This window comes from Eumetopias jubatus, unplaced genomic scaffold (assembly GCF_037043125.1).
Source record: "Eumetopias jubatus isolate StellerSeaLion01/CBP00866 unplaced genomic scaffold, mEumJub1_p1.0 scaffold_2, whole genome shotgun sequence".
Classification (NCBI taxonomy): domain Eukaryota; kingdom Metazoa; phylum Chordata; class Mammalia; order Carnivora; family Otariidae; genus Eumetopias; species Eumetopias jubatus.
In genome coordinates, this window is record NW_028274808.1 from 142,332,773 (window position 1) to 142,352,487 (window position 19,715).

Below are 19,715 nucleotides of genomic sequence, written 5' to 3' on the forward strand. Positions count from 1 at the left end.
ATAAATAAACCATGTTGCAAACTCACAACATGCCAGATAAGAATCACAAATATAATGAAGAAAAAGATTTATTTAAATTAGCTAACTGCCCCAAACCACTAACTATACCACTGCCAACTATAGTTAAACAATATTGAAAACTAGTACATCCATCAAAATGACACTTTCCTACATTTTAATAAACACATCTATATCTCCTATGTGGGATAGTCTCTTAGCTCATAATATTGCCACTGCCCATATTACATTACATAACCTATTTGTGTTTAAGAGAACAAAGGTGGTTTGAAACAAATAAATGGAATTAGGCACAGTAATGGATTACTTTGAGGTAATTTCAGAAAATATCCAAAATACAATTATTCAAAGCCAGACAAAGAATGGATTTAAAGTAACTATCACTGTGTTTTGAAAAATCACTCAAGACTGTTGCAATTTCATGAACCTTGAGGTCAGTATCTTGGCCTTTCTATAATCTATTTTCAAGTATATTTCGCATTTAATCAAACAAATTCAAACTAGACTTTTTCAAAATGATCTGCCAAATAAGCATTAGCTTTTACATGATGCATTATTCTTACGTTTTCCTTGCCTCTCTCTCATTACTATGCCCACGGTATAACTTCATGTTATCCAAGTAGATTTGAAAGTTAAAAAATATAGTTATTCTCAACTCACTATGTGCCACAGAGAACTTTCAACTAATTACTCAAGTAAATAAATACTAATATTTCATTGATTTCCCCTAGTTATATATAAAAAATTTATTATTACTTGGAATACTATCTGCAAGTACCAAAAATACCTACATTGTATATACAGGGCATCCTATCAAATCACTGGCTGGTGTCTGAGTAAACAAAATGTAACTAGATTCAAATGTGGATCTTCTAGGGTGGGAGGATAGGTTAGCCTGGTGATGGGTATCAAAGAGGGCCCGTTCTGCGTGGAGCACTGGGTGTTATACACAAGCAATGAATCATGGAACACTACATCAAAAACTAATGATGTATGGTGATTAACATAACAATAAAACATTTAAAAAAATGTGGATCTTCTAGAAGTATACCTTTTGGGGTCTACCTGAAGGATAAGAAAAGCAAAGCTTAAACAAAACTAGTTAGAATCAAGATAGAATGCACCACCCCACTTAAACTATGGCAACAAAGGAAGATAAAGTACTCAGCAATGAGCCTAAGCAAAACTGTGTAACACCAAAATGAGGCTGGGGCACCTGGGTGCCTCAGTCGATTAAGGTTAAATGGCAGACTCTTGATTTCAGCTCAGGTCATGATCTAAGGGTCCTGGGACTGAGCCCTGCCCACCACCCCCCAATCGAGGCTCCAGGCTCAGCAGGGAGTCTGCTTCAAGATTTTCTCTCTCCCTCTGTGCCCTCCCACCCTGTTCTCTCTCTAAAATAAATAAATAAACCTTAAAAAAAAAAACTACACAAGGAAAATTTAAAAACACTCCTAAAGAGCACAAAATAGACCTAAATCCGTAGAAAGACACCATGTCCTTCGACAGAAAAACTCAAAATCATGAAGATATTAATGCTATATTAATCTATAAAATTTATGTAATCCAAATAAAAATACCAAAAGGTTTTTCTTCTCCCCACTGAACTAAACAACTTGGTTCTCAGCTCATATGGAAAAATAAAAAAGCAAGAATAAACTGTAAAAGAAAAAAAAAAAAAGAAAAGGAAAAGAGTAATGAGGTGATACTAGGTCATAAACAGACAGGGATCAAGGGATAGAACAGAAAATTCAGAAATGATTCATCTACAAATGGGAATTCAGTAAAAAGATAGCATATAACCATTAGTGGGATACAGGAGGACTTATAAAATGTTGGGACAACTAGCTAGCTATCTAAAGCTATCAGATAGCTCAAAAAAAAAAACTGAACAAACATTTAAGTAAATGCAAAAAACGAAACCAGAAAGAATGAGATGAAAATATGGGCAAGTTTGTTAAAATCTTTAAGTGGGGAAGGCCTTTTCTAAGTATGATATAAAATGTAGAAGCAGGGGCGCCTGGGTGGCTCAGATGGTTAAGCGTCTGCCGTCGGCTCAGGTCATGATCCCGGGGTCCTGGGATCGAGCCTCACGTCGGGCTCCTTGGCTTGGCGGGGAGCCTGCTTTTCCCTCTCCCTCTGCCTCTCTCCCTGCTCATGCTCTCTCTCTCTCTCTCTGTATCTCTGTGTCTCAAATGAATAAATAAAAAAATCTTTAAAATGTAGAAGCAATAAAAGTCTGATACAAAAAAAAAAAAGATCCAAAATAAAACACCAAGGTCAAAAAACAAATGACATATCAGGAAAAATATATTTGTAACTTATCACAGATAAGGGTTGAATTCCTTAATATAAAATGAGTTCCTATAAAATTAGAAATGATTTAACAACCCAACAGAAAAATGAGATGATATGAACTGTAAGAAATGAGAGTTCACAGAAAAACTTTAAGTGGTGTATAAACATATAGAAAGTTATTCAACCTTTTGGAAAGAGAAATGCAAATTAAAACTAAGATAACATTTTTTACCTCTCAATAAGTTGGCAAAAACACAAGTCTGATAACATACTGTTCGTGAGGTTGTGGGGAATTACATAATCTAACCCACTGCAATCTTATTTGATTTTGCTGGTGGTTCAAAATGGTTATTAGGTTGGAAAACAAACAAACAAACCAGTGGCTATGCATAAAAAGCACCTGAAGACAATAGAAGAAATAAATAATAGGAGGCAGGGAACCACGACAGAGGTGGGTGGGGCCAACACTTCTTACTCTATACTTTTTATATCATTTTGATTTCTAAATCATGTATATACATATATATGTATTTTAAAGTACGTACATATATTTTTAAAGACTGAATTTAATTCTAAGAGTGGCAGTATGGTATCAGTGAAAACATTTGGCTGGGAATTAGAAGAACCAAATCTTCCACTGCCCTACCTTGTACAAATTCAATATGCTATGTGGGCCCCAATTCCCTCATTCAGTTAACCAGAGGCCTTTGGATTAAATAATCTCAAACACAGAAATTAAAAGGATAGGCTCTGAATACCAGGATCTGTATCCTGGTTCTAAAACTCAACAGCATGAAACCTTATCATTATCCTTCAATAGGGGAAATAGTCAATACCCATTTCATTAAGCTGTGGAGTGGATTAAATGGGTTAATACCTGTTAAAAGTTATAACAGCACATGGTACACAGATAAGTATTCTACGCGTGCTATAAACTATGAATCATCCCTTCTAGTTATGCAATTCTTTGCTCTCTACCTACTAAGTAGGACTAATGCCCCAAATTTAAAATAGATGGCAGAATAAAGTTTGAACTGGGAAAATGAAAAAACAGTAAAATTGGTGGCATGAACTTTATTATTTATTTATTTTTTTTAGATTTTTTATTTATTTGACAGACAGCGAGAGAGGGAACACAAGCAGGGGGAGGTGGGAGAGGGAGAAGCAGGCTTCCCGCCGAGCAGGGAGCCCGATGTGGGGCTCAATCCCAGGACCCTGGGATCCTGACCTTAGCTGAAGGCAGACACCTAATGACTGAGCCACCCAGGCGCCCCCATAAATTTTTTTTTAAGCCTTAGTGAAATACAGGTGCTCCTTGCTTTGCTACATTAATAAAAAGTCATGCATACTGGAAGTATACAAAGTGAGGACTGTGTAAGAATGTCTTTTGTGCAGACTATATTATTCTGATGCTCATCAAACCATGATTTATAATGGAGAAAATGGAAGATAATTAAATGTCTGAAAATAAGGAGATGGTTAGCTAACCAATCTGGTGAAATATTATGCAATCATATAAAGTGATGTTTATTTAGTGTTTAATAACACAGAAAATATGTGTAAGAAAAGATGCAGAATACAAAATGGAATCTAATGTATGATCACTCCTATGTAAATAAACAGTATAGGGGCACCTGGGTAGCTCAGCTGTTAAGCGTCTGCCTTCAGCTCAGGTCATGATCCCAGGGGAACCCCGCATCGGGCTCCCTGCTCAGCGGAAAGCCTGCTTCTCCCTCTCCTACTCCCCCTGCATGTGTTCCCTCTCTCATTGTCTCTCTCTGTCAAAAAAATAAATAAAATCCTTAAAAAAAAAAAAGAATTAAAAAAATAAAATAAAATAAACAGTATAGAAAATAAAGACTGGGAATGCCTGGCTGGCTCAGTCGGTAGAGCATGCAACTCTTGATCTCAGGGTCATGAGTTCAAGCTCCACATTGGGTGTGGAGCCTACTTTAAAAAAAAAAAAAAATAACCAACTGTTACTTTTGGGTAGTAGAATTCCTACTTTCTAGTTTTAATTTTTTTAAATTTTCCAAAATGAAAAGAAAATAAACTATTAATAAGTACAAAATTGCTATGGTATTTGTCTGGTGTACAATTACAAACTGTCAGTAAGATCAATCCAACAAAATCCTGATCAAGCTACTCTATCCTCCAAAAAATAAAATTAGAAATTAGACCTTAAAGGCTATCAAAACATTCTATGTCATTGCATTCTGACCTTCTGATGGATTCTTCACAAGATAATTACCCAGAATAGCCCAAAAGAAAAAAAAAAAAGCCACATTCCACTTTCTAGTATAATTTTATGAAACTATTCATTTTGTTTATATATTTATATTTGAATGTTTATAGGTTCAAGTCAAGAAAAAGTACATATCTTTTCTCAGCCCCCAAGAGTGTATGAACCACTGAGAGTTGGAAAAACAAATGGATGCTGAAATTATAATTTCAGCACATTCTGTGGGTTTAGTTACTAGAAATCACAGATTTTACAGGATGGAAGAGAACCACAAACAAAATAAATGAAGCTGAGTCATCTTACCTTTAACATAGGCTATTATGTTTTCCTTATTATTTTCTAAATAAAAATCCCTCTTATTCCTACTTTGTGGATTTCAAGTTTAGTATTTTACATTGTTTATAAAAATACAAAAAGCTAACATTTTAAACTTCTACCCTTCAAGTATTACAATGAGGTTCTAGAGTACTATGATTAGATTCACTTTCTAGCAGTGGCCTCTGGGAATAGAGAATTAATGGGAAAGGGGCATGATGGAACTGAGATTATGAAAATGTTCTACATCTTATTCTGGGTGGTGGTTACAAAGGTATATTCACCCATCAAAAATCATCTGACTGAATACTTAAGGTCTGTACATTTTACTGTGTATAAGTTATATCTCCAAAAAATTCCCTTCTAAATGATTGAGATGTATACTTTTAAAATACCTACTATCAAAAATTCTGGAAGCTAAAGCTGCCAAGTATGTCTGTGTGTGTTATTAACAGGTATTAAGTCATGCTTATACACAAAGATAGAATTCGTAACAGGCTTCAGTTTATTACTATCAACACTGCACAATGGAACGTATGACCAAACATAAATATTCAGGTACACTCCATTTTTGCCAAACACTCCACAAGAAAAAAAAAAATCAAAACCAAACACAAATCACACTCCCCCACACACATCAAAAACTAACCCCCCATGGTAACTGTACCATATGGGTTACATCCAGAATTACCCATAATATTTAACTCAAAAATCTTTCAAATTACAAAACTATACTTACTATTGTACATTTTCAATAATTTAAGTAATATAAAAGTCATCATATTCTTTCATGTACTGACTAGCTAAAGACAAAATTCTTCAACCTAAATTTTACTAGCTTCGAAATGGTTCCAGGAGGAAATAAACAAGCTTAGGTGAAGAAACACAAAAAAACCCAAACCAAGGAATTCCAGAAAGTGCAAGCATACCCAAAGGAAGCACAAGTACAGCTTCAGCCTCATTCCCACAGTTCTTAGTAACACCACTACACGGAGAAAACATCCCACGGAGGAAAACCAGAGAGCCACTTATGATAGAGAGAAACTTGCTGACGCATGAAAGTGTGAGTAGAATACAACTTCAAACAAGCAGTTAAAAAAAACCATCAGCAAAACCCAAGACAAAGAAAAGCCTTGTTGTAAGAGGGAAATGCCTAAGCTTAAACAAGCAATACATACCCGTCTGTCGATCTTATCACCCTGCAAATTATACATTACAAATTACTCATAAATATTACTGCTTTAGAAAAATTTAAATCTAGAAAAATCCCTCACAGATGGTCTCTACAGACCCACACCAATACTTTGGGACAGGACAGTTCAAATCTTTTATTATGTAACAATGCATCTACATTTCGGAGGTGAAAGGATCAGTTTTATAGCACTGTGATGACTCAGAGTGGGAAGACACCACTACCTTGAGAATTTCTCATTATGCATTAATTGTGAAGACAATGGTAGAGCAAACTCTCTGGTGGCAGTGGTCAGTTTATTGCTGTTTGGCCTACGAGAAGCTGTTTTCAAAAGACAGCAACATGAGAATAAGTATTAAATACATAAGGATATGAATATTTGGGGGTAGTTTTTTCAAATCACTAAGAAATAAATGATAACTCCAAGACAAAATAAGCTTTCAGTCTAAGTAAACATTTTAAACAACAAAGGGAGTGTACAACCCTCTTTTCACTATAGTTAATTCTTCATAATTCTTCACCTTTAATTTATTGCTTCCTGTGGATGGCACTGATGTCTCTTTAAAAGCTCACAATAAAACAATTCAATGAGTGTGACAAAATTAAAAATTAAGAAGGACACAGGACCTTATCACAGAGAGGGAGGCAGGAAAATTGGAAAATTCCAGGGCACAGCACAATTTTAGACTTAAGTACATTTTTACTCCAAGTGATTCTGAATGTTGATGACTGTGGTTTTGCTAACGAGTAAACCTGAACTGTTCAATAGCAAGGCTGGTGCATGGGGACAAATCATCCAAGAGTAAGTGACATTCCTAAATATCTTTGCATCCACACTTCAATGAAGCTTTGCTGTTCTCATTAGGGGTCTAGAGGAATGCAAACAGTTATATTTTTCTCTATCTTACTAGCTAAATTATGTGCCTTAGGGTTCTGATGATTTGAGAGCGCATAAACATCAAGGAGTACAATGGCTAACTATATAAGCAATGGACTGGTATTCTGCCTTTGTTTTCTGAAAGGAAGATTGATTGGTTTGGGAAGAGAAAGAGGGAGGCACACGGCTATGAACCACTGTGTTCTATGCCCTCTTATAAACGGACGCAAATTTGGCTACGGAGCAGAAGAAGAGGACATGCAAGAACACTGTGGATGATGTAAAAGGAAACAGAAAGCAAAACAAAACACCTTTCTGTCCAGAGTATGTGTTTCTATCATGAAGCAGACCTTATTAACTATTTGGCAAAACGATTCGTGTAAGAATATTCATTGCTTTCTCTCCACAAACTGTTTCTGGTTACGATGAGCCAGTGAGCATATAAGTCCACACCACTTTCTTTATTCATCTGCATCTACTAACGACTTTCTTAAATCCTTGTATCACTACCATAAAAATATACAGCTGAGACCTTCCCCCCTTTCAAGAGTTCCACTCGCCACATTACCTGTGAAAGGATGTTGGTGCACTGTTGTAATAAAGAAACTGGAGGGTTGCCGATACTCGTAGCAAGTTGAACCCTGAGCAACTGTTCTTTCTGGACAGCGTTTTCTTGCAAAGCATGGGCAAGGGCCACAGCAGCACACCAGTTTGAAAGTGAGTCAGTAGAAAATAAACCTCCACAGAGTAACTGACCAGCTGAGACTGAGTTACCTGTTGCTACAAAGATGGCAGGCAGATGATAATAAAAAATCAAATGTTGTTTTACAGACACACACAAACAGTACAAAATACTATTTTAAAATTTGTTAATTAGCAGTATTAAATTACATGTGTAAAAGTTTGCTTTTCAAAACAAAATGAAAGATGACAAAAGGAACCTTGGAAGAAGGGTAGAAAGACAAAGAAATATTAGAACATTTTAGGCATCAAATTGATGGGATGATATTCCAGAAAGTTGCTGTCTTAATTAAAAACTGTATTTCTAAAGCAAATTCAAGGAAATGCCATATTTTAAATATTCCACCACATCCAGGGTCTTTTATCATTTAGGATATATTTTATCATTAACAGCTTGAAAGACTATTTACATTTTAAAACAGAAATTAGAACAAAATTATTTACCATCAATAGTGGAAGGTAGAAGCGTTGACACAATTTCTCCTTGTCCTTTCTGGTTTTTATATAAGAAACACTGGAAACAATAGAGAACAGCACAGCGCAGTACAAACGGCTGCCTTTCATTGACCATAGACATCAGAAGAACTACAATTGCTGGTCTGTTGAGTTTAAAAAGAAAAGAACAAAAAGAAACATTGCAGCCCAAGTGCATGAATCAATAACCAGTCACTGCTGCTGACTGCAGAACTATAACCAGAAGGCCAGCAAGTTACTATTTCCATCTCCATTTCACAGGAACGAGAACTGCAGCGTAGACAAGTGATCCATTTGCTTAAGGCACGGAAGAGGAGTTGGAAGAGTGGTATCTGAGCCCAAATACCTAAGCTCCAAGGACCACAAAAACTCTCTTAAAATAGCAACATGTATATCTTGTCAGATAATTTCTAGTTTCAAAACATACAGTTGAACTTCTTAAGAGAATAAGAGGTACATATGAGATATACTAAAAACCCAGAGTACGTTTTGACTTCCTCAGAGGGATTCTCAAGAGTTCCCTTCGCCTACCTTGGTGGGTTTGAAGGTGCATTTACAGAAGCAAAGTAGTCCTGGTTTACTTGGTAGCCTCGAATAACTTCTGATACAGTATTAATGGTCTATTAAGGGGGGAAAAATAAAAATTTAGAGAAAGTCAAGGAAGAAAACCTGTTTTCAAAAGAAGAAAACGTTGTATCCTTCTGTGTTTTGCTTTTAAATGCCAAAATTCAGACACCAAAAAGAGCAGTGACAGCATTATAATCTTCTAACGCTTTTTTGAAATAACATTTTAAAACATTAAGTGTAGGCCTTTAATTAGAAATAACACCTGACTATAAGCATTTAAAATATCAAAAAACTAAAATTAATAGTATTCTCTAAGAGACGGAATCTATTTATACAAAATAAGGATGCTTTAGGATAAAATCAGAGAACTTAAAATATAAAAATTAAAATTTCAATTTAAGGATGAAGTTGAAAATACCTCCAAGAAAATAGAATAAAAAGACAAACTAGGGTCACAGAAAGTCCAACAATCTTTTAATGGAGCTGCAGAAACAGAACATAAAAAAAATTATCAAGAAATATGAAAAAACATTCTCAGAACTGAAGGACACATGTCTACAGCTTGAAGGGGCCCAGTGAGTGCCAAAAATAATTGGGGAGGACAAAACAAAAAAAAAGTCTGTAGTACTGCACATCATCAGGATATTTCAGGAAACGAGAAAGAAGGAGAAGATCCCAAAAGTTTCTAGAGAAAAAAAGGTTACATAGAAAGGATTAAGATTAGGGGCGCCTGGGTGGCTCAGTTAAGCGTCTGCCTTTGGCTCAGGTCGAGCCCGCATCGGGCTCCCTGCTCCGCGGGAAGCCTGCTTCTCCCTCTCCCACTCCCCCTGCTTGTGTTCCCTCTCTCGCTGTGTCTCTCTCTGTCAAATAAATAAATAAAATCTTTAAAAAAAAAGGATTTTAAGATTAAAAATGGCTTCAGATTTTTTAACGGCAGCACTGAAATAACGTTCTGAAAGTTGAGTGTTATTATTTTTCAACTCTGAATCCATACATAGCCAAACATCAGAGTAACTGTGAAAGTAGAGGAATGACATCAAAGAGCCAAAAACAAATTCTCTTGCCATTTACCTTTTTCAGGAAGTTAAGTAAAGTAAGATAATGAGCCAAAAGGTGGGGGGGGTGGGTAAAGACATGGCCTGATAACTAAAGGATTTAAGTCAAGAGAAAAGTAACAAGAGATCCTAGGGGGCTGGTGAAAGTCCCAGGACAAGAGAGGTGCACAGGAGAGAATAACCAGCCCATATTGGAGCATATGGATGGAAGGCTCCCAGGAAGAAAAATGCCTCGGATGGAAACGACACGTTAAGCATGTGGTAATACTAATACGCAGGCACACAGAAAATAGGTACGATGAAAAAAGAACACCACTACAACTCAGGAAAGAGAAAGGGATATTTAAAAAAGGTATCAGGGCTCTGGCTTAGCAGGGAACAGTATTTATATAGTCATAAAATTATAAACCCTGATTACTGATTTAAACACAAATTACTGGGGTGACAGAAGTCAAGTGAGAGGGTTATACAGAGAGGAAGCAAGACTTAAGTCAGGGAGGAGTGAGGCTAAAGACAGAGGTTTCGGTTACAGAGATTTTATTATCACCTGTTCTTTTAAGGTGCATGTGTTAATTTGAGAAAAATTTAAAAATAGTTGAAGTAAACTCAACCTTTCTTTTCAAACTAACTTCCTTTTCTTATTAGGTAGGGAACAAAAAAATGCCAAACATCAGGGAAAAAGAATTTACAATTCTAGGAATATGTAAGACTACTTAAGTCTCAAGTCTTATTTGACTAAGTCACACTGTTCTCAAAATTGAAAACATAAATCATACTGTGCATTCCTGTTGAATACAATAAAATTAATGAGAAAGCCTGTAAGCTTTCACATTATTTATATACTATTAAACTTGAGGAAGGAGTATACCTTTGGGGCTGAATACTGTCATCATTATGCTAATTACGTTTTAGTAGGCTCAATAAGGAATTTAACATGTGAAAATGGTTAACTTTTACTGTTTTTCCTTTAGCTGACATCTACTTCTTCTTAGGATTCCCGATTTCAACTTCCACTGAGTAGCCCCTGCCTCCACATGGTTTACCTCAGTGAGGATATCAGCAGGAACTCCAGTAGCCATGAGAATGGTGCAAAGCTGCTGCAGTAAGCCACACTGGAACATAGCTTTCTGGCAGCTGCTGGTAGCACCAGGAGGGTTGGTGGGAGACACCAGTACACGAACAAGCTGTGAAGGAGAGAGAAAACAAAATTTGTCTTTTAAAGATTTGAAAAGTCTTGAGGGAAATTATCTATATGAACAAGAATGTCTACGTCTCCTTCAGGTCACTGTGAACTCCCAGAGCAAACACTGCCTCTGTCGTTTTTGTATTCCAAAGAATGAGCCCAGTATTTATAACATAGTTTATATTCAGTAAATGAATGAATGAATGAATAAGGAACAGGGTGGTATATTTCTTATCAAAGTAAAGATGAACTACCTAATTATAGAGTAGATCTGACAACAGAGTGGCTTGAGGGGTGATATATTCCCCTTCAAATGGAGATACTTAAAGACAGACTAAAACTAACAACTGAAGATTTACCTGGTAGAAGATTTATGCATTAGGCAAGGGGTTGACCTCACTGATTGTAATGCTAATTAAATCCGTAAAGCTCTACGAGTAGTCTGAACTTGAACATGAAATCTGAGAAACATAAAAAACGTCATCCCAAATATGTTCAGCACAGTTAGATCTTCAAAATAATTTTATATGTATCTTGTATTTTAAAACACACTCATAGGTCTATGTGTGTACAAAGCCTTATATATTAAGATCAAATGGGAAATTGTGATAATACTTTATTAGGAGGGTTGATTAAGGGGCGCCTCGGTGGCTCAGGTGGTTGGATGTCTGTCTTTGGCTCCCTGCTCAACGGGGAGTCTGCCTCTCCCTCTCCCCCTGGCCCTCCCCCACTCATGCTCTCTCTCTCTCTCTCCTCTCTCAAATAAATAAAACCTTTAAAAAAAAGAGGGTTAATTAATACACTGATGTCACTAGAGAGAGGCTTTAGGATTACCTATTGGTTTAAATCCTTAGACCTTTCCAGTTAGGCCTCCATGGCTTTTTGTTTTTTTAATTTATTCCCCTCTTATCCTTATGTGAAAGGGAAAAAAAAATACACACACACACACACACACACACACACGTAGATAATATATATATATATATTTAAAGCAAATACCAAGCTAGATGTCATTTCTCCCATAAATACTTCTATATGCATCTCTAAATAAAAAGGATTACCATACCTAACAAAATCAACAATAATTCCTTAATATCATCTAATAGCAGTTGGGTATCTTTATTGATGATGTAAAAAAAAAGCATTATCAATTTTCTAGATGACAGAGAAGTAGGAAAAGGTGATTGAAGAAGGAGGGAATAGTTAATATAAGGATAAGAAAATAAGGGAAGACTTAATAACAACATTCAAATATGTAATACCGTAAGGAATGAACTTGTATTTTCCCAGAGAGCAAAACAAGGGGAAGTTTGTAGAAGTTATATCAAGGCAGACTTTGACCCATTATATGGATTAAGTTTTTAATAACTAGAATTACCCAAAAATGAAAAGGATTCTCTCATAAGGTAATGAGCTTTCTGAGAGTTGCTGGCAGTATCTGTCCAAAAAATGGTCTACAAGGGTATACATGCCTGTAGGAATAGGAGGCAGAACTAGTCATAACACTATCATTTCAGGACAAAATTAAAATGTTTTATGACTAAAAAAATTTTTGAGACGATGCTTCCCCCAAATTTAATCTGTAGCATCTGAATAAAATATCCTTAAGCACATCAATTACAACTTAAGAGAATTTTTAAAATCAATCATGATTTCAAATGCAATGATGACTAGTTCCAGTTACGATGTTATCTATCCAAATAGGAGTATTTATCACCATTTTTGATGCATTTTCATTTGGTGCATAATAAAGAACTGGAAGTATAAGCAACATACATAAAGCTACAAAGAAATAGCACTGGAACCGATTGAAAAGCAGAAGATAACCTGTGGCCTGTGAGGTCATGAATGTATCAAGTACTCAATTTTTGAGATGGAGAATATATTAAAGTGAATTAAACTCAGCTTCTTTATTTTGAAGTTTACGTTCTTCAACATTTTATTCACTTTTTGTAAGTCAAGAGTACCTAAAGAAACAATTTATTATGTACCTAGAATTTTTTTGTTGATATTCAGTACTCCAGTCTTTATTTTTTTGGGTAAAAGAATACTTTACTTTTTAAACAATGACATTTTCTTCAAAAATAATTCTTTACATAGTACCCTAAACTATAAAACACGAATGGACTCCTCCAGCACTTTAAATTTTCACTGCTTGGCAGGATATATATATATCTTTTTGCACATCACCAGATCCCTTCACTCTGTCTAATCACATTTTGAAAGTTACTTTTCTAGAGGAATTTCCTTTATCAACAAAGTGGTGTTGGGCAAAGATATCAAGCTTACTACTTGGGATGCTAATTTGAAAGGATAAAAAACCAATACAGTCTTGAAATGTGTAATACCGACACATGAAAATAGAAATGATAAAGGGGGGAGTATAAAATAGGAAGATTCTATCCATGTTCTCCCATAAAATAGCTTCCTAACTGTTCTTAGGCATATTCTATATAGGGTAACTCTAATTGGTTATCTAAATTGGGACAGTTTAGAAGTGAAAGAGGACACTGTTATAGTAATTACAAAATGAATACTATCCTGGCAAAATGGGGCATCTGGTCACCCTAATTATCAATCAACCCTACATAGACAACTCCCAAGGCATGCAGCAATATTCAGACTCTAATTACTAGAGAAACTATCCATCTGGTTTTGAAGAAAACAACCTCAGAGATGGAGGCACAATTCAGAGATATTCAAAGACCCACAAGAATCACCAGAGAGTCAGTAAGTTGGGAGGCTAGTGTATAAACTTAAGGATTGAGAAGTAATAAAGGAATAAGTAAGTAAAATACTTCAAGGAATTTCATATATTCTCTGATGCAGAAATCATGTGGGATCCTACTGTCTTCACTTTTACCGTCCATCACCACTAAGCTTTCACCATAAAGCTTAAATAAAATTACAGGTGATGTGTCAGTTTAACCCATTTTGGATTTAAAACAGATTATTAATCTTTGGGGGCAGGCACATTATCATTCATTTCCTAGCAGTCAGTGCATAGCTCCCAATGTTTACTGAATGAATTTATTTGGTGAATGTAGTATTCTGAACATTAAAACCTTAATTGAAGAAATCAGATTTTAAAAATTCAAATCAACAATCTAACCTATTATTCTCTGGGTGCAAAACCCATCAGGACACTATATATTTGGATTTGCTTTAAAATAATCCAGCAGGACAAGAAAGGGGAATAAAAGGCAAAACAAAATTGCCAGATGTTAATTATTGAAGCTGAGCGATGGTTGTATGCAATGGGAGTTGGGGGGGAGGTTAATGGCAGCGGATCTCTGAACATAACTGCAAATCTTCATATTAAAAGATTCTTTAAAGCCCATCTGAAACCAACTCAACATCCTAAATTTATCAAACACAAGCAATTTTCTTTGAAAGGAACATTGTCAAAATTCTTATCACATTTATGTCTAACTACAGTATACCTGTAGCATTACGTGCAGATTAGTCACTTTCTGTGCAGACCAGCCAGAATTTTCATCTCCAACATGAAACCAAGGTTTCATACGTTGAATATATGAGCCTTCTTTAAAAAAATTTTGATTGGAATTGTTGTTTTTTAACAAGTTTTGGAGCAAAATCAGACAATCTTCCACTACTATACCTGGGAAAAGAATGTAAAATGGAAGTGTTAAGACTGATAAAACCTGAAGGAAAACTCAATCCCCAAACACTTTTTGCTGGGGGGGGGGGAGAGAGGGGCCAGAGGGAGAGGGAGAGAATCTTTTTTTTTTTTTTAAGGATTTTATTTATTTTGGAGAGAGACAGAGACAGAGACATGCACATGCCTGCGTGCAGGGGAGGAGGAGCAAAGAGGGAGGGAGAGGGACCAGCAGACTCCACTCCATGCTGAGCTCAGAGCCCCAGGCAAGGCTCAATCTCATGACCCTGAGATCATGACCTGAGCTTGAGCAGAAATCAAGAGTTGGAAGCTTAACCGACTGAGTCACCCAGATCCCTCCACCAAACACTTTTAAAGACAAATCCCAAGCTCAGCATTTCTTCAGTACGGCAAGGCACAAAGCCTGTTCTGACTCCTGATGGCCACAGGCCACAGGCCACAAGCTGTGTGCTCTTTCTCATGATCTCTTGACCACTCTGTTCAACTATCCACTCACCTCAGTAACTCATATTTTTCTTCAGATCCCAGATTAAGCATCAAGACCTGATGACCAGGCTAGTATCACCAGCTACATGCTTTCACAAAAGCCTGCTCCTTTTATTATGCTGTATCTGTCTTCTCCACTAGGTTATAATTCATAAAGACAGGAATGTGAATGCCCTACTAGGATACAGTGACTTACTCTGTCCTCAGCAGAGACAGAGATATCAGATCTATAAATATCAGGTCACTATTAAATATTCATTGAATGAATCAACCATATTTTATTTAATCTGTAAGAAGCACCTGACATTGCTATCCTGATGTCTCTTTCCTGAAACTTACTCTTCCCTTGGTTTCTAACACACTAACTACTCTCTCTTCATTTTCCTTACAGATCTCTGGCCACTCCTCAGGCTTCCTATCATTCCTGGTTCCTGTTCTCCATTTATTCCTATCTCTGCTTACAACATACTATTCTATAGGGTACTTTCATCCACACTACAGCTTACACTGTTATCTCAGTTGGTTTAAAGCTCGCCAACTGATCTCTACTTTACCAAGTGCTAGTTTAACCAAGGATCCGTTTCCTCTGTTAAAAATATGATTGATACTAGATGTTCACAGCTAGTAGGTTCCTCTGTATAGTACATCCACACTTTTACTACTAGTTGAGCTTTATGTTTACAAAAATCAGTTGCTTTTTTTTTTTTTTTAATTAATAAGACTTTATTTTGGGGGCACCTGTCTGGCTCAGTCGGAAGAGCATAACGACTGTTGATCTCGGGTCATTTGAGTTCATGCCCTATGTCAAGTGTAGAGATCACTTAAATAAATAAAACTTAAAAAAAAAGACTTTATTTTTTAGAGCAGCTTAACAGTGTTTTGTAGAGAAATTTTCAATGTTAAAGAAGTCCCACATATCAATTTTTTCTTTCATGGATCATGCCTGGATTATTGCATCTAAGAGTAAATTACTTTTGTGATTTACAAATCTACCATGCTATCTGTACTAGTTATTAATTAACTATTATATAAATTGTCAAATAATAGTCCCCTCTTATCTGCAGTTTCACTTTCTGAGGTCTTATCTGTGATCGAGTGCAGTCCAGAAGCAGATGATCCTCCTCCTGATTTAGTGTCAGAAGGTTAATAATACTAGCCTAATGCTATGTCACAATGCCTATATCATTACCTCATTTCATCTCATCACATAGTTATTTTATCATTTCATATCATGACAAGAAGCAAGGTGAGTACAGCACATTTTCAGAGACAGAGAAAGTAAGATCACATTCACGTAACTTAAATTACAGTATATTGTTACAATTGTTCTATTATTAGTCGTTAATCTCTTACTGTGCCTAATTTGTAAATTAAACTTTATCACAGGTATGTATGTATAGGAAAAAACACTGTATATACAGGGTTTGGTACTATCTATGATTTCAGGCATCCACTGGGGGTCTTGGAATGTATTCCCTATAGATATGAGGGAATGACTATATTATAGAGCTATTTTTATAAAAACTAAGTCTTTGGCAAAACTCAATGAAAGCAAGTCATTAAGAATAGTTGTTATATATGGGTAATGCAAGTCTAAAAAACAAGAAAATGGTAAAAACCCGTAAAGATCTTGCACTTCAAAGAAGCCAAAAATCAAATCCTACATGATGTATTATAGATGTGATGTAATAAAGATGCACAAAGATGATGGAAAAACTCCTATCAGTCCACCCATATTTGAAGAAAAGGTTCCAGCCCTAACTCCAAAGATCAGTATATCAATGCAAATTATTGCATTTGACTTGAAATAAAATGTTGAAGGTGCATATTTTAAATTCTTTTTTAAATCTCTGATTTAACCAGTCCCTATCTCTCCAAATTAGAGGCTTCCTTACCTCATACTGCTGAAACATGTGGATCCTCACCTTCTAAGGAGAAACCACTGTATCTGTCTCTTATGCAGGATCATAAATCTCGATTAAATAAGATCTGCCATTAGGACCATCTGAAGGCTCTGGAGGAAACAGAATGTCAAAGCCCTTACTATAACTGGCAGGCCTTCCCTCCAATGTGCAAAGTGAATTCCAGAGCTTTGAAGGCCAGCCATTGGAACTTAGCAATCCTAAAGACTAGCTAATTCTACCCTGCCTTAAAATTCTGTTTTCCTTGGTCACCTCTGAAAATATATACCTTGCTAATCACCTACGCACTTCCATTTTCTCATCTTAGAATGCTTAATCTCCTTTCAAACTCTTTCAAGATGCTACCTCAAACTCCCAAATATTGGTTAATAAAACCTACTATAGCCTCAATCACTTCATTTTTTTTAAAGATTCATTTATTTTGGAGAGAGAAAAAGTGCACACAGCAGGGGGAGGGGCAGAGGAAGAGGGAGAAGCAGATTCCCCACTGAGCAGGGAGCCCGATGCAGGACTTGATCCCAGGACCCCAGGTTCATGACCTGAGGCGAAGGAAGCTGCTTAACCAACTGAGCCACCCAGGTGCCCCGAAATGTTTTTTTCTTTAAAAAAGCTGCCGTCGGTGCCTTGGTGGCTCAGTCGGTTAAGCGTCTGCCTTCAGCTCAGGTCATGATCTCAGAACCTGGGCTCAAGCCCCATATTGGGTTCCCTGCTCATCAGGGAGCCTGCTTCTCTGTCTCCCTCTGCTGCTCCCCCTGCTTGTGCTGTCAAATAAATAAATACAATCTTAAAAAAAAAATAAAGAAGTTCCCTTACATTGTAACATTCTAAAGTGCAGGCAGTTCGTGCTCTCGATCCCATGTACCTGAGTCAGAATGTGGAATCTATGATCCTCCCAGCCCAGTGTACTTTTCCAGAGACCATAGTTCCTCTGCGTTCTCACAAAATCGCCTGTTTCCTTGAGGATCAGGCCATCTGCCCATACCATCTCTTACCACTCCTAATTGCAGTGATGTAACAAAACTGTGGTCACTACTCCATTCACTGAAAGCATTGCTGGCATCTAGCTCAAAATCTTCTTTCTCTACTTCCTGCTGTCCCTCTTGATTTCAGTGACAATCCATCTAATACCTGGACTTCTCAGTTCTTGGCCTCATCGTCAGAGAGAATTCTTACTCCGTTACAAAAACCTCCCATCTTTTCCACTCAAGTATTCTCAACATATCTGTTCTGTGACTTCCCTGAGACTTTCAACCCATCAACAAGTCTTCTTTCTTCCTTTTTAGGAACGCCTCTATCTTTACTTCCTTCCCTATCTAGCTTAGACTATATAGATCTTCATTTCTTCACTCTGGAGATAATAAACTAAGTTCCCCTGTCTTACTGTCTTTTCATAGTAACTTCCCGGAAAACACACAACCCTGTGGAAAATTAACTGCTTGTTTTTTTTTCTCTATCGCACCTACACAGCGGAGTATGGGGAGTGGGGGGCCAGAACCACTTCGTCAAGATGTGTGCAGTACTGTAAAATCACAGTGAAAACCCTCAATGGGGCTTTTATCCCTGCCTGGAAATCTTCCTAATTACAACAGTCAACTAACTCTCCTATTCTCCAAAAGACTTCTTACCTTCTCCATAATTCTCAGCTGTGTCCTCCTCTTTCACTCTTAGCACATGACTCTATTTTCAACTCAACTTCCTACCACCAAATCTGAAAAAGGACCTACATCTCCACCTGTGCCTTCCCCATTATGATGGAAGATGTGCTTCTTTTCCTATCTTAAAAGCCAACTCCTACCCCTATTCTGGATTCCATTCCTTCCTCCTTTTTTAGGTATTATGTATCACTGACTGATCATCCTCTCTCTCTCCTCTATCTCCCTCCTCTCAACTTGCTTATATTAGTTGCAGTCTCTCTTTTTAAAGAAAAGACGCTTGTAGATTAAAGGAGAAAAATAATCTGATGATCTCCATAGATATAGAAAACAAATTCACTAAAATTCAAGATTCATTCATGATAAAAACTCTTAGCAAAAATCAAATTTAATGGTGAGACATCAGTATTCTTATTAAAGCCAGCAACATTCAACACTGTATTAAAGATTCTAATTAGTGCAATAAGACAAAAAAGAAAAGTGGTGTAAGAATTGAAAAGGAAGAAAAATGATTACTTTTTTTTTAAAAGATCTTATTTATTTATTTGAGAGAGAGAGAGACAGTGAGAGAGGGAACACAAGCAGGGGGAGTGGGAGAGGGAGAAGCAGGCTTCCCGCTGAGCAGGGAGCCCGATGTGGGGCTTGATCTTTAAAAAAAAAAAAGATCTAATGGTTTAATAAGGTGGTTGGACACAAGATCAACATACAAAAATCAAGTAATGACCAGTTTGAGAATGTAAAAGAAAAAGATCCCATTTATATGGTAACAAAAATGGTAAGATGCCTAGGAATCAATCTAATAAAAAGAGGTGTAACACTCTTTTGCTCTAAATTATAAAACATGACTCAAAGACCCAAAAGAAGATCTGAATTAAGAGATAGACCTGGGTTCAAGAATGGGGAAATCAATACATGAAGATGACAATTCTCCTTAAATTAATCTGTAAACCCAGTATATTTCCAAAAAAATTCCAATGGGGAGGATTGGCTCATTGGTAGAGTATGTTACTCTTGATCTTAGGGTTGTAAGTTTGAGATCCACACTGGGTTCAG

At 36.5% G+C, this 19,715-nt stretch overlaps 1 protein-coding gene across 2 annotated transcripts in view; it reads right to left on the minus strand.

The window, feature by feature from the left end:
* The window catches only part of USO1 (USO1 vesicle transport factor), a 98,119-nt gene that overhangs the window by 15,368 nt on the left and 63,036 nt on the right, over nt 1-19,715 (minus strand). The window contains exons 9-14 of one of the 2 annotated variants that reach the window (XM_028100675.2): nt 14,406-14,584; nt 10,823-10,963; nt 8,689-8,777; nt 8,128-8,282; nt 7,511-7,722; nt 6,052-6,072 (exon numbers count right to left, since the gene is read on the minus strand). In XM_028100675.2, the coding sequence (XP_027956476.1) occupies nt 6,052-6,072; nt 7,511-7,722; nt 8,128-8,282; nt 8,689-8,777; nt 10,823-10,963; nt 14,406-14,584 (797 nt within the window). The remainder of the gene's footprint in view (nt 1-6,051; nt 6,073-7,510; nt 7,723-8,127; nt 8,283-8,688; nt 8,778-10,822; nt 10,964-14,405; nt 14,585-19,715) is intronic. The other variant, XM_028100676.2, reaches the window with a different exon arrangement.